Raw genomic sequence first — 13,982 nt, forward strand, 5'->3', positions numbered from 1 at the left:
TTGCTTTGAAATTTAGAAACAAATTTTATTTAAGATCTGAAATACAATTCCTAAAATATCGACTTCTCCAGAAAACCGTGGCTACACAATAATGCATTGCCTCTATCATGTTAGAACGTGCATTAGACTCAAATACAAAAACCATGAAACAAACCACCATCCTTCAACAATTTGAGCAAAGATAGAATGCCTAAGGAACAACATAGATGGACTTGCAGAGGATGGGCTGTTTTACTTCAAGCACCATAAAAAAAAAGAGCACAAATGCATGGGTTTTCAGGTATATACATGAAGTTGAACCTTTGGCACTAGGAATCAGGGCATTTTCACATAGCATTAACACATATTAGAAAATTGTGTAGTGTCAAAGGGATAGAACCACCAGCATTCAAGCAATGTTGTCAACTAGGCAATAAAATGTTCTACTGAATGTTTCTTCTTTGTCTAATTACTGCATACACTGGTAGCAACTTTGAAATGAGAAAAAGGAGCTTGTACTCCTTTTATTTTCTGTTTAGAACAAAACAGAAAACAAACTGAAACATAAGCCCTGTTATACATTAACAATTTTAAAGAACATCAATTATACAAGAAAAAGACTAAGAACAAAAAGAGTGTTTACAGATACCAGACAGAACAGTGAGTGGTCAGTAGACCCTCACAGGGCTTTGCGGTGGTACTCAGCAGAAGCCACTTTATAATCACTGGCAGTAAACAGAGACGCAGCATTCTTTGCCAGGTATTTTAGGAAATCATGCAAATAGCCCAACAATAATGCAAGGCTCTTCTCATCAAGGGGCGTATACGCCAACATTGCTCCGATTCTCACAAATAATCTCAGTAGGTGTGGTGCCCCATAAACCTGGGACATTGGCGCATCAGGGTGAGCCAAGAGGATTTCGGCATACTGGGGCCTCTCAAATTTGTAGAGCAGCTGAGTGCCCAACATCACATTGAAATACTCTTTTATTCCTGCCACAACTTCATTAACTGCATACTCCTTATTATCAACATTTCCCTGCGATTTCTTGCAATTTGCATATTCTTCCAGGATAGCATCTACATTTTTCTTAGCAGGGAGCTGAAACAGCTGCTTCTGCCTGGTAACTAAGTCCCAGTCCTCAACAAGCCATGGTTTTAATTCTTCAGGAATCTTCACTTTAACTTCCATCCTATTCTTAAATGCCTCCTCACTCTCAACAGTGGGGTCTGCCCGGGCCCTTTTCTTCCGAGGTGGCTGAGGTGCTTCGCTGGTACTGCCACCATCTCCATTTCCAGGGGTCTTCTGTTTATTCTTTCTTGTCTTCCTCACAGATCCCGAAGGGGGGTTCTCTGCAGAGCGACCCCCCCATCTGCCTGGGAGTGCTGCTTCCAGATTCTTCTGCTGTGGACCAGCTGCCTTCTTTCCCGAGGAGGCCCCTCTCATCTTACTTCTCTGCATATTGCTTCTAGTTGGTTTTTTGAAGTTGTCTTCTTCTGCAGATTGTTGTCCACGAGTTTGAGAACCCTGCTTTCTGGAACTCATTCAACCCTGTTTTTATTCCAACCACTGTAATATACAAAGTATTTCACTTGGTTGTTTTCTATGGCGACCTTTAACAGAATGTGCTTCGTAAAGGCCCATCAAAGCACAGCACACGCTACTCTCTTGGAATTTGGATTTGGATTTCAAATAAATCCTATTTCAGGACCAATTAATTTTGACTTACTAACTCCTCCCTCTCTCTTTGATCCTTGCTACCACCCACCCACTGTTCTCAGCCCACCCAATCACTCATCAGACCTGCCCATAAACTAGCTTTTTGATGCCACTCAAAAGACAGGAAGATAATCTTAGAGAAAGAATGAATTAAATGGAAAAGAAACTACAAAAGGCAGTGGAGTTGAAACTCAAGACTTCTGAACAGGAAAAATGACAAGATGAAAGAAAGAAAGATTAATTTAGGTGGCTGGAGGCAAAATAAATAATAGCAAAGATTTTGGTCTAAGTCCAGGTAGGCCTGAACTAGGCTGATGACAGACTCAAGAGAAACTGAATGCAGAACTTGGTAAATGAAGAAGAGGGAGGAGTCAAAGGTGACTCTGCAATTTTAAGCCTGGGTAATTAATGAATTACTAAAAGCACTAATTTTTAATGGTTAGTTTGGAATTGGTAATAAAATAATAAGTAACAGGTAATTTATCCATTCAGTTAGTCATCATACATTACTGCTTATCTGCTTCGGGACAAGTACTAGGCACTAGGGATTCAAATATCTGAAGTGACGATTATAAAACAACAAGGTTAGTACAGTGATAGTTACAGGCACAGAATATTTTGGGAGCAAACATATCACCACTTTTAGCAATAGCTTGTTGGAGGAGGTGATAAACTACTGAGGGATAAAGTCAGTGATGACTGCCAGGGTTTTGAGAATGGGTGATTTGGTTACATTGCTATCACCAAATGAGACTGCTTCTAGAGGAGGAGGAAAGGGATTAGAAAGAAGTTCAGAACTAGATCTAGTAAGTGTGAGTACGCAGTTAAACGTATGGCTTTTAACTTTAGGTGAGAGGTCAGAACCAGAAATGGAGATCTGAGAGCAATCATCATATAACTGGTAGCAGAAACTATAAGAGCCAATGAAATCTTTCATGGAGAATAGAGGAAGAAAAACTGGACCAAGGATAGCATTCTGGAAACAACCTAAGAAAGAATGATATTTATGGGGTGAGTAGAGAGAGGCCACAAATAAAACAAAAATGGTCAGAGCAGCCAGAATAGGAGAATGTTACACTGGAAGCCAAGAAGTTGAAAGTTTCAAGAGGGAAAAGGGATGATCTACACTTTAAAAAGCAGCAGAGAGGGCTAGTAAGAGAAAAGATGAAAAAAATAGTGTTCTGTGATTCTTATGGTGTGACAGATTAAACAATTCCTTTGACTTACATAATCCTCTTCCTTCCTTCCCTTCCAAGAACTCCTAGTGTTTTCCCAGATGGAATCCTATAGATCTTCTGGGATGGTCTGGAAAGATGAGGTGGGAGACACAATCTACAAAGGAAAGCAGGCATTGGCAATGAAGATAAACTTCTGTGAAATACAGGAAAAAGAAAAGATAATCTAATTTAAAAACATGTGGTTTACAATTGTGATATCAGAGAAAATACATGAGCTCTGCTGTTAGACATACTTCAATTTGGCTCTGGCATTTATGGATTATGAGGATTTGGGCAAGATATGTAAGCTCTCTTAGCCTTTTATCTTTATCAATGGAATGTGGCAAATTACCCCTAGCCTTCACAGGTTCTTATTAAGAATTTCATAAATACAATGTGGCTGAACAGCTAGCACTGTACCTTGCAGGAATACCTGCACATGTGAACACAGATACAAAGATGTTCACTGTAGTGGTGTTTGTAATACTGAAAAACTGGAAATACCTAAATTATTCTTCAATAGCAAAATGGTAATGTAAATTGTTATCTATGCAGACTATGAAAGAACATTCAAATGAATTAAGCAGAGATCCATGTACTGATGTGAAAAGAGGTTCAATTATATACTATTAGGTAAACAGGCAAGTTGCATGGTAATGCGTACAACAGGATCCCAGAGAGAGCACAGGTGGAGGGACAAGCATTAGTCTTAGACAGTTCTTACGAAGTGAGATATGATTTCTGTTTTAAACTGATGTGTTTAAAAATACATAGGATAAACACCAGACCGTTAAAATCAGGGTAACCTCTGAGATATGACGGTGGACCAGCATTAAACCAGGTTTCTCTGGTAAACTACAACTTTAACTCACAGAAAAAGCCCTTTCACCAATCGCTAGCCCTTAAGATCACGTGAGCAGGTGTCACGGAATCCCTGAAGGGGAAATAAGAGGTAAGAAATGTTAGAACACTAGCGCCCTGAATCAGGGAAGCCAGTTGTTGGGAAGAGAGGCCTGGGTGCTTCCCTTAAGCAAATGCTATCTAACTGACAGAACGCAAAGCTTTCATCAGAAATCAGAGCAAAGGTGCTGCCCGGAGAGCATCAAAATCTGTGAATACACACACTGACCCTGTGGGAATCAGAAACCTTCTGGCTGAGATTGCTGTATAGACACATCCTGTGAAGGATCAGAGTGGCCAGTGTCATGGCACTATAAGCTATCAGGCTTACAAAATAATTTCTAAAAAAAATTGTTTCTGGGACAGAGTGGGCACGGTATCTGAGACTATAGTTAAACAATATAGGTGAAATCCAGAAAACCCACCTCGGGGCTAATAATGGGCAGAGCTTCCACAAAACAAGGGGACAGTTAAAATATCAACCAAAAAAAGCAAGTCGACCCAGTGCCAAGCAGACTGTAAAACACGCAGAAGTAGAGCCAGGCGGCATAGGAAGTATTCTGGAAGTTGCACTGGTCATCAGCAATTCCTCAGTGAGGAATCTGAGAATGATAGCTGAACCTATTGTATACCCTTGGCATCGACTACATATATTTATGCATAAGAAAACTACAAAAAGAAATTCTAATTGGTTCTCATTAAGTGGGTTTCATTATTCTCTACAAATTCTATTATTCATATAAAGTTCCAAGTTAAATGAAACATCTGACACTGTACCTAAAAATACCTGCACTATGAGTAAGATCTGTGCCCAGACTAAAGCCAGGGAAGCAGCCTTTCTGTCTCAGTACCTTAATTTTCATCTGAGTTCCTTACCAATACAGCAACTATTACTGCCTGGAGTCAGAAGCCAGACATCAAAAGGAGGGGAAGACCCATCCTTTTGATGTCTGGCTCCTACTTGTAATATGAATTTATGGGTAGCTTTACTAGGGTCACGGGACTTTGTACCTCCCTTCCTGGCTCCATGGCTCCGTGACAGATGTGCTGTGCACATTCATTTGAAACGTTAGCACTATATATTGCTTCCAGCGGTTTTAAACTTCGAATCTGCCAGTTTCTGACTTTATTAACATCGTTTACTGGCTTGGTATACCTACTCTACTCTAGCACACTTCCTCCCTTTGTCTCCCTCATCTAAATACCACGTCCCACTTCCTCTTCAAATTTCCTAACTACTCTAGCCTGTTTCTTTCCCATCTCCAATACCACATGAAGCCGACCTTAGTACTCTAGGGCTTAGTATTTATTATTTAAATGTTTCATGTGTTACTTTCGCTTATGGAACTACATTAATCTCCACTTGCCATAGGTCTTGTGTAATATACCTCTTGCACTTTCTGCAACAGCACTTTGGTCCTGGTGGGTATACACTAGTGGATCAGTGAGGTGATTTTAACACATGGGAAAATGGAGAAACAAATTAGGGACAAACGTCATCAAATATTTCCCACTTGTTCCCTACAGGTCAGCTCTAGGGTAGGCCATATACTGAGAAAACACATTTATATATTAACCTTAATTTTCTATCTTCAATGTCTGTGTAAATATTCAATTCAAAGAGGTAACTTCATCCTGGTAGCAAATCTTAGATCCTCACTTAAAAAAAAAGTTGCTGTTCTCATTTCCTCATGTTAGTGAAGTTATAACATGCACGTATCTTGAGAGCTGTAGGATATTCCACCAAATGGGCATACTTTAACCACCCTCTCTGGACAGTGACCGCCCCCGTTCAATTTATCCTGTAATATTAAAATATTTGTAGCCTTCATTTCATATTATCCCTTTGAGTCCCAGACACAGATTTAGTAGGCTAAGAGGCAATTTTACATTGCCAAGTTACTTCCCCTAAAGTTGCACAACCTCACAGCTCTGGTCAGAACTGGCTATTAAGAAAATTTGTAAATTTGCTAAGGAAAATTGGTTTATCTATTCAGCTTGTACTTTTTATTAGTGGTTCTGACATTTTAAGAGTGTTTACTGGTCAGTTATAGTTTACCTCTTGTCCTTTGCGCTTTAATTTGAAGTTGGTTCTTAATGAATTTTTTATGAGTTGTTTATCAGTTGTCATACCTGAGTAAATATATTCCCTAGTTTGTTTATAGTGGCTTGTAAGACTTTAAGTTTTACATGATAAAACATGTAGTTTTTCCTTCCACTAAGCTTAAAAAAAATTAAGATGACATTTAAATGGATTTGCTTATATTTTAATTCCAATTCACCCAGAAATTATTTAAGTCATGAACTAAAAATCTATTATTTCCCCAAGTAATTAATTTTGTGGTATCATTAATACTCCCTTTACATACTTATAAATACCAAGTTCTCCCCTCCCCACCTCAACCCAAGTGTATATGCTTTCAAATCTTTTCATGTACACATTCACACAAAAACCCACCTTTAAAACTAAACGTGTATATTATATACATATGTGAATATGTATCATTTATTTACATGTCTTGACAAAGGTGAGATACGTATTGCTCCCCTTTTCTCACTTTAACAGTGGGCATCTATGTCCACACATACCTAGCTCATTCCTATTAATACCCACATCATTCTATAATCTGCATGTAACATAATTTAACCAGTCTCATATTAATGAACATTTAGGTTCATTATTACAGAAATGCTGTAACAGACATCAGTGTGCAAATATATTAGCACATTAGGTAAGTATCTCAGGACATATTCTCAGCAGTGGAACTGCTCAGAGGATTTGCTTATTTACAGCTTTGATGACACAGAGGCAAATTTAATTTTTAAAAATGTAAACGTTCATTCACCCACACCTTCAGTAACACTGGATAAACATCTTTTTGAAAAAAAAAAACTGGGGGAGGGGATCTAAAATGTAGCAAGTTATTTTTATTTGAATTTGTGTGATACTGAGCATATTTTCAGACATCTGTATGTATCTTTTTCTTATGTAAATACCTTTGTTCCCATGTCTACTAGGGTGATTTGCTTCTTTTAGACTTCTAATAATTAAATAGTAAGTTTTTTCCCTTTGTTAGAAATATTTTTCCTAAATGGTCATTTTTCTAATTGGGCCTGTGTGTGTGCATAAAAACCACAAATGTGTCAACCTTTTCCTCCGTGAACTTTGACATGTCATGCCTAGAGAAATGCTCTCAATTCAATATTCTAAAAATTTCCTGTATTATTTCTCGGTATTTTTTTAGTTTCTTTCAAATATATAACTATTTTTTCCAAATAATTAGTCCCTTTCCCCACTGATTTGAATTGCTATTTTATAACATTCTAAATTCCTAGGTATATAAGTTTTTTAAGATACTCTTTTCCCCATGATTTTTGATTATTCAATTTTTAAAGATATCACTGATTCTAAGTCACCTGTTCTGTCACAGCAAGGTCTGTTCTCACACCAGTATCACACTGGTTTAATTATCATAGTTTAAATAAAATATTGCCCTGGAATAACACTTGTAAATGGGTTCCAAGGATGTTTGATACAGTATTATTTGAAACAGTAAAACACTGGAGTTAATGTAGAGGACTACCAATAGTGATTTGGCAAAAATAAAACATGGTTTATCCATTATGTGGAATATGCCAGTTAAAGGAATGCCACTGGGAATGGAATCAAATAGAACTCTATGAATGGACATGAAGACATCCAAGACAATTTGTTGAATAAAAACAGCAAGCTGCAAAACAATACCTATAGTGTGACACCACATTTATGTGAAAGAAAACACAAAACAGTATTTTATATACATATCCATATACATTTTTTGAACAGGTACATCATTTAGAGATTTAGAAGGAAATAGAACTAATAGTGGTTAACTCTGGGGAGAGTAAGAGAATTGGGGGTGGTGAAAAAAGGTAATTCAAGCCTAATCCGTATTATTTTAGCTTTTCACATTACAAGGAGACTGTATTCACATATCATTATAACTAAATACTTATATTAAAATACACGTATTTAAAATTCATGATTTTCAAATCTATTCTTATCCATGGTTCTCACACACAGCTGGACTTTTCAGTTAATTTTCACTGTGTAACATATACTTTGTAGGCATTAACATGTGAACTGGTTTCTTTCCCCACTTCTAGGTTCTGCCCACTTCAGAGGCCCAGGTCAAGGTCCTTTCCCTCCTTGAGGCTTTTTCCATTTCAGGCTACTTTGGCCTTTGCCTTCTCTGAGCTCCTATTGGCCTAACAGTCCACCTCCCCCACCTTTTGCCTTTAATCATTCTCCAAATGGCCTCCCGTAAAGGAGTTCTATGCCTAACCATTTACTGCATCTTTTCCACCAGGGCAGTAGTACCCTCCTCTGCAATCTAGCTTTCAGAAGGAAAAAAAAAAAGGAAAATATAGTGACTCCATGGGAAAATAAAGCTGCCAAGAGACTGGAAAACCTTCCTTCATCTCCTCATGCAACTGATGGGTCATTCAGGAATGCAGACTCCAAATGCTACCATTTTTGTGTATGGGTCTATCACAAATGAGTGGGAACATCTCCTACAGTTTGCTGGAATAACCTTTAAATGCATATACATCATGTCAGTTACATTTATACCAATTCTGGATCTTGGAACACTTCCTTTATGTTTAACAGGTATTTTATGAGTCTGAGACAAAGGAGGAATGATATAAAAACTGTTAGCAGACTGAATATGGTTATGATTTGCTAGTTAAAATTGTAGTTCCTGGAAATTCCCTTTTAAATAAATATGATCAACATACTCAATATCTTCCTAGATTGTTAGGATAAGCCAGAAGTTATAATCTCAGAATTCAGTTCTAGTGGTAACTGCTGCTTCTGGAAAATCAGGAGAGAAACCAACAGTATTAATATTATTATTATTAATAACTCCAAAAAGAGGTATCCTGCTTTTATTAGTGTAAGAGTGTGCATGTGCACACATGTGTGTGTGTGTGTAACACAAGATGTACCAGAAGGACTAATAGAGCCATAATAATTATTAAAGCAAACACTTATACGTGCCAAGCAATGTCTTGGTACTTTACATGTGATCCTGTCAATGATCCTACAAAATAGGAACTATTATTATCTTTATTTTACAGATGAGGAAATTTAGAGACAAAGTGAGTAAGTACCTTGGCCAGGATCACACAGTAAGTGGCAGAGCCAGGATTTAAGTTCAGGATGTCAGTATTTGCTCTTAACCACTAAATTATGCTGCATACGGGATGCCACAAAGAAAACAAAATAGGGATGTATGGAGCTAACTATAGGGAGTCAATTATAGTATCTTTTATCAAGGAATGTAAGATGACATAGCCCTCTTGTTTAGGCACTTTTTATACTGGAAGCACAAATGGACTTAGCTCCATCTTTCCTTTCTTAGACTGTAGAGTGCTTTCCTAGATAGGTGCTTATTAATCCTCAAAATATTCCTGGACAGTTAGGACAGTTATGTGGAATTATCTTGTCTGAGAACGGAGGCCAGGAGAAGGGAGGCACTTACCCAAGATTCCGTAATCAGGGATGGTTCTGCAATCAGGACCAGACCTTCTGATCCTTACTACACAGCTAACTCAGCTTTTCTGATGGTAGCCTAGAAGGTCAAACAAGGGGACAGAAAAGGACATAAAATAAAAAGATATAAGATAACGGTTTTCTTCTCCATCAATGTATTTTATCACCCACAAAGGACACCAAAGCTGATAAATAATGTACAAGTGTTTTTTTTTTCTTTCTTGTGGTTATACTTTCTAATTTACCTTGTTGTATATTCACCCTGATTTTTGATAAGGTAATGTTTTCTTGACTTTTTATTAACGATAATTTCAAATGGATAAAAATGTGGAGGGAATAATATAAACCTGTGCGAATCTATCACCCAGCTTTAACAATTACCAACTGAAGGCCATCTTGTTTTATCTGTAACCCCACCCACTGCTCCCCCCACCTCCGTTTTTTTTAAGCTCATTTTCTGTATTTTATTACGGAAAACTTCAAACATATACCAAGGAAGGCAGAATAATAGAAAGGAATCCCCTATGCCCATCACTCAGCTAAAACGATTAACTTAGGGCCAATTTTGTTTCATCTATACCCCTCCCCACTTCCCCCTACCGCTGAGATTATTTTGAAGCAAATTTTAGACATCAACGTATTTGGAAGCCAATCTCAGAAATCTTATTATTTAATCTGTAAGTGTTTTCGTATATATCTCTACAAGCTAAAGACAATTTGAAAACATAACCACAATACCACTATAACGTCTAAAAAAATCGACATCAATTCCTGAAAAACAACAAAAATCGAATCCGTCTTCAAAATTTCCCGATGCATTTTAAACAGCTTTTAAAATAGTTGATGTATCCGAATCAGGACCCAAACAAGGCCTACTCATCGCATGTGGTTCATCTCCAGCTCGCTCATTCTCCATCTCTCCCCACCCCCCACCGCTTTTTTTTTTTAACTTTTCAATATGGAAAATTCCAATCTCCGCTATTTTGAGCTAATTCCCAAATAAATTATTTCATCGGTAAAGACTGATACGTCTCTCTTATATCTCGAATTCCTTCTAGGGAAGGAGGTGATGGATAGGAAAAGCACTGTAACGAACGACTTTACATAATTTGTTTCTTCTCATTCTATTACGCGGGTTTTTCTCTCCACAATAATGGCTAATATCATCCGGAGCCAGGCTTCATATTAAGTTATTATACGTATTACATTATATTACTTCGCATTAGTACATTATACGCATTAATTTACAGCACACGCCTCTGAGGCACACGTCTCTGAGGTAGATACTATTATTATCACCATTTTACAAACATGGAAACCGAGACACAGAAAGAACAGGAGCCAGCCCAAGCTGGGCGTTGGCGACTAGGAATTTGAATCTAGCTCTGCCCGATTGTGAAGCCACTAGTTAATCTTGTCTACATACGCGACGATAAGAGGAAATCGTCAACCCTTTCTCCCCACCCCCACCCCGAAACCTGAAACGAGAATCCAGTTCTTTCCAGCAGCCGACGTGTGATCACTGCCGACCCTCCAACCGCCATAGTAAAGACAGGTTTCTCTGGCAACTGATATCCATAGGCAGACACGTCACCCTGGAGGCGGGCTTATGCCCTTCAGCCAATCACAATCGTCTTCTCCAAGTTTTAGAATGTTCCATAACCAAATGATTGGACGAAGCGCACCACGTCAGCAATGACACTCCGCCGCAGTAAAGGCGGGTGCTAGCAACCTGCTTCTTCACCGTTAAGGCTTGAAGCAAACCAATCACCTTCCTCCTTTAGTGCGGGCTCTGGCCAATGAAGTTCGCCCTCTTAGGTTCTTAGCCCGCCCTAAAAAAGCGCGACAGCCGTTGGGTCATAAGTCTATAGGGCAGGGTGTTCACGTGGCCAACTTTCACGACCCAGAGTTCCCCTGACCAGAGGTTTTTTTTTTTCCTTTTTTTTTCCTGCAGGGAGGCATTATGGGTTTTTTTTTTCCACTGGGAAAGGAAGTGTCTACGTGGCCTGCGGAAACAGGATGGGCGGAAATGAGCTAAGGTTCCCGCGAGTGGGGAAGCGCGAGGTCAAATCTGGGGCCACGCCCCCAAGCCTCTTGCGCAACTATCGGAGGTAAAAAAAAAAAAAAAAGGCAGAACAAGGGGTTTTGATGTGTGTGCTAGCGGGGGTGGGCGGGAGTACTGCGGGCGCGCTGTGTCAGGGCGAGTGCGTCTGTGCGCAGGCGAGCCCGCGAGGCCTTGGCGTTGGCGTGTGCGCGAACGCCAGGCATCGTGGCGCTGGAGGTGGCGGGTGTTCGCAGGCGTGCGCCCCTAGCGTTGGGGCCGGTGTGTGTCCCGGAGCGGGTGCGTGCGCGAGTGCGCGCGCACGCTCTATACCGATCGTTTTCTACTTTTGTATATGTTTGAAAATTGTTGAAATGAAAAGGAAAATAATTAAATAAGTAAGGCAAGGCGACCATAACTGAGATTAAGAGTCTTTGCGAGAAATATTTCGGTCTCCTTTATCGATTTAATTTTAGACCCGAAAAATACACTTTGTCTTCCCACGTTTTTCTCAGTGACGAAATCCTGTTCTAAACCCTGGCCCTCCGGTAATTAAGAGTCAAAACCCTTCCATTCCCGTATTAGCAATTCCAAGAAACAGCTTCTTTCCTGTTCCCTATTAGCCTTTCCCCCTTCCTCGCTCCCTCCCCCTACCCCAAGTTGCTTTCAGTTCCCCTGGCACAAGCAGAATGTTCTGCTGAGAATATCTATATAACCACAGACTTCCCCTTAACTAAGGACTCCAAATTTCTTTGGGGGCTTAGGCTCTCTTACCTTTTGGTCCAGATCTCCAGCAGAATGCTCTTCAGGCAAGTACGCACTCAGTTAATTTTCCAGAAAGTTCGCTGGGTGAGGTTTATACCTTTTGAGACTGCCACTAGATGCCGCCAAATTCCAGCAAAGGATTGGCTGTTTGGTCCCTGGAATTATGGGATTCACCCCCCCACCCCCTTTTCCTGATTTGCTGAACTGTCCAATTTATAGAGATCATATATATCTTTCATTGCTGGGGGATAATCAAATTAACTTCTGTTCATAGCCCTACCAAGCAGGGGACTGTGTCCCTAGATTCAAATGTTTTGCCATGTTTCTTTCCTTCTTAAAAAAAAAAATCTCCCCTCCCCATCCCTCTCTTCTTTCTTCCTTGCCTTTTGAGGGTGGGGGTCAGAATTGCTGAATGACCCCAAGCACTGATCTTGATGAAGATCCTAACCCTTTCTGTGGGATCTTCTCTTCAAATGCTTCCACTCCCCCTCCTCACCCCCCAAAGGGAAAATAGAGGTGGGTCTATAGTCAGTAAAGACATTTGTCTTTACTGGACTTGGACCCTGGTATTAAAAACTGATCTTCCTTTCCTCTTGAAATTATGATTAGATATGGGTGTTTCCACCATGTTTTCTGTGCTAGTACTATTAAGCTTTATTATGTTTTTCTAGTCAGAGGCCTAACTTTAAACCCCATTCCATCACTTGCTAGTTCTGAGACCTTGGGATTTATGTTCTGTGATCCTCAGTTTTTGTGCATGCTTGCTATATTTTAGATGCTGTGTCATATCCTTCACATGGATGTTCTTTTATTCTTCACAAAATCTATATTAGGTGGATACTGATAAATAAGTATCAAACAACAAAAGTTATCTCTCTTTCAGTTATCGATCTTATACATGTGTGCATGCAGGCACCTGTGTGCTCAGGAAACACACACACACACACACACACACAGTAGGGCGGGATTTAGAGCAGTGGTTCTCAAAGTATGTTTCCCAGGCACACCAATAGCATCATTATCACTTTTTGGGAAGTTGTCAGAAATTTAGATTCTCAGGCCTTACCTCCAAGCTAATTAATCAGAAAGTCTAGGAGTAGGGTTTGGCTATCTGTGTTATAACAAACTGTTCTGGTAATTTTAATGTACACTGAAGTTAAAAGCACTGCTTTGGAAGGCAGAAATACAATGCTTATTTTTGCACCCTCCACTAGAGGGTGCTACAGAATGTAAAGCAAAATAAAAGGTTTTGTTGTGACACCCTGCTTGATATCAGTACCTTTTCAGAGGTTAAAAACTGTTGTGTGGAGGTGTCAATTATTGTCTCAGTGCATATAAAAGTACGAGAACCGGAACTGAGCTTTACCTGTCCCTCGAACCCAAGCCCTTGACAGTACTCTGTTGTTCAGCTGCAGTAGCTTGTATTTCTGGGCCTCAAAATACATTACAGATACTTTGTTCCTTGCCTTGGCTAATGTTGACTAGAGCATTAAGAAGAAGACAGGGAAGCAAAGCAAATAAATGGAAATATTTTGATGACTTCATACCTTCCTTCATCTCCATTCTATAATAAGATATCACATAAAAGCCCATAAGTGTTTCCTTTTCTGCTTTTATATTTCCCAGATGCCTCCTCTATCCTGCAGTTATCTTTTTAAGTTTATGTCTAAACCTCTTCTATGTTTGGGGAAGAAAAAGGGGGGTGAGGAAGCACAGTTGTCAAAAGCCACACTCTCTGTATAGCTCTAATCCATTAATCCCAACAATAAGCCGATAAATTAGGTGATAATATCCTCATTTTATAGGTGAGAAAAAAAGTGAGTT

The 13,982-nt window shown here is 39.4% G+C and overlaps 2 protein-coding genes across 5 annotated transcripts in view; one reads left to right on the forward strand and one right to left on the reverse strand.

Moving 5' to 3' along the window:
- Positions 1-12,270, reverse strand: MORF4L2 (mortality factor 4 like 2). 4 transcript variants are annotated; one of them, XM_010996817.3, is made up of 4 exons: positions 12,168-12,270; positions 9,342-9,431; positions 2,927-3,031; positions 1-1,549 (listed from the first exon to the last, which is right to left on the reverse strand). In XM_010996817.3, exon 4 carries the CDS (start codon positions 1,523-1,525, stop codon positions 659-661), a length of 867 nt encoding a protein of 288 aa, XP_010995119.1. In that variant the 5' UTR covers positions 1,526-1,549; positions 2,927-3,031; positions 9,342-9,431; positions 12,168-12,270; the 3' UTR covers positions 1-658. The 4 variants fall into 4 exon arrangements, with proteins under 4 accessions (XP_010995119.1, XP_010995121.1, XP_031301296.1 ...); XM_010996819.3 differs by lacking the exon at positions 12,168-12,270 and adding an exon at positions 10,831-10,958; XM_031445436.2 differs by lacking the exon at positions 12,168-12,270 and adding an exon at positions 10,831-10,958 and having other exon boundaries at positions 2,927-3,070.
- TMEM31 (transmembrane protein 31) overlaps positions 11,191-13,982 on the forward strand; it is a 23,924-nt gene continuing 21,132 nt past the window's right edge. The window contains exon 1 of the mRNA XM_064482835.1: positions 11,191-11,463. The gene's annotated coding sequence lies outside the window, so the exon portion shown is untranslated. The remainder of the gene's footprint in view (positions 11,464-13,982) is intronic.

The sequence above is a fragment of the Camelus dromedarius genome, chromosome X, assembly GCF_036321535.1.
Source record: "Camelus dromedarius isolate mCamDro1 chromosome X, mCamDro1.pat, whole genome shotgun sequence".
NCBI lineage: Eukaryota > Metazoa > Chordata > Mammalia > Artiodactyla > Camelidae > Camelus > Camelus dromedarius.

Excerpts from the sequence above, each read along its gene's own strand:
- MORF4L2 (XM_010996817.3), bottom strand. The coding sequence starts at position 1,525 with ATGAGTTCCAGAAAGCAGGGTTCTCAAACTCGTGGACAACAATCTGCA.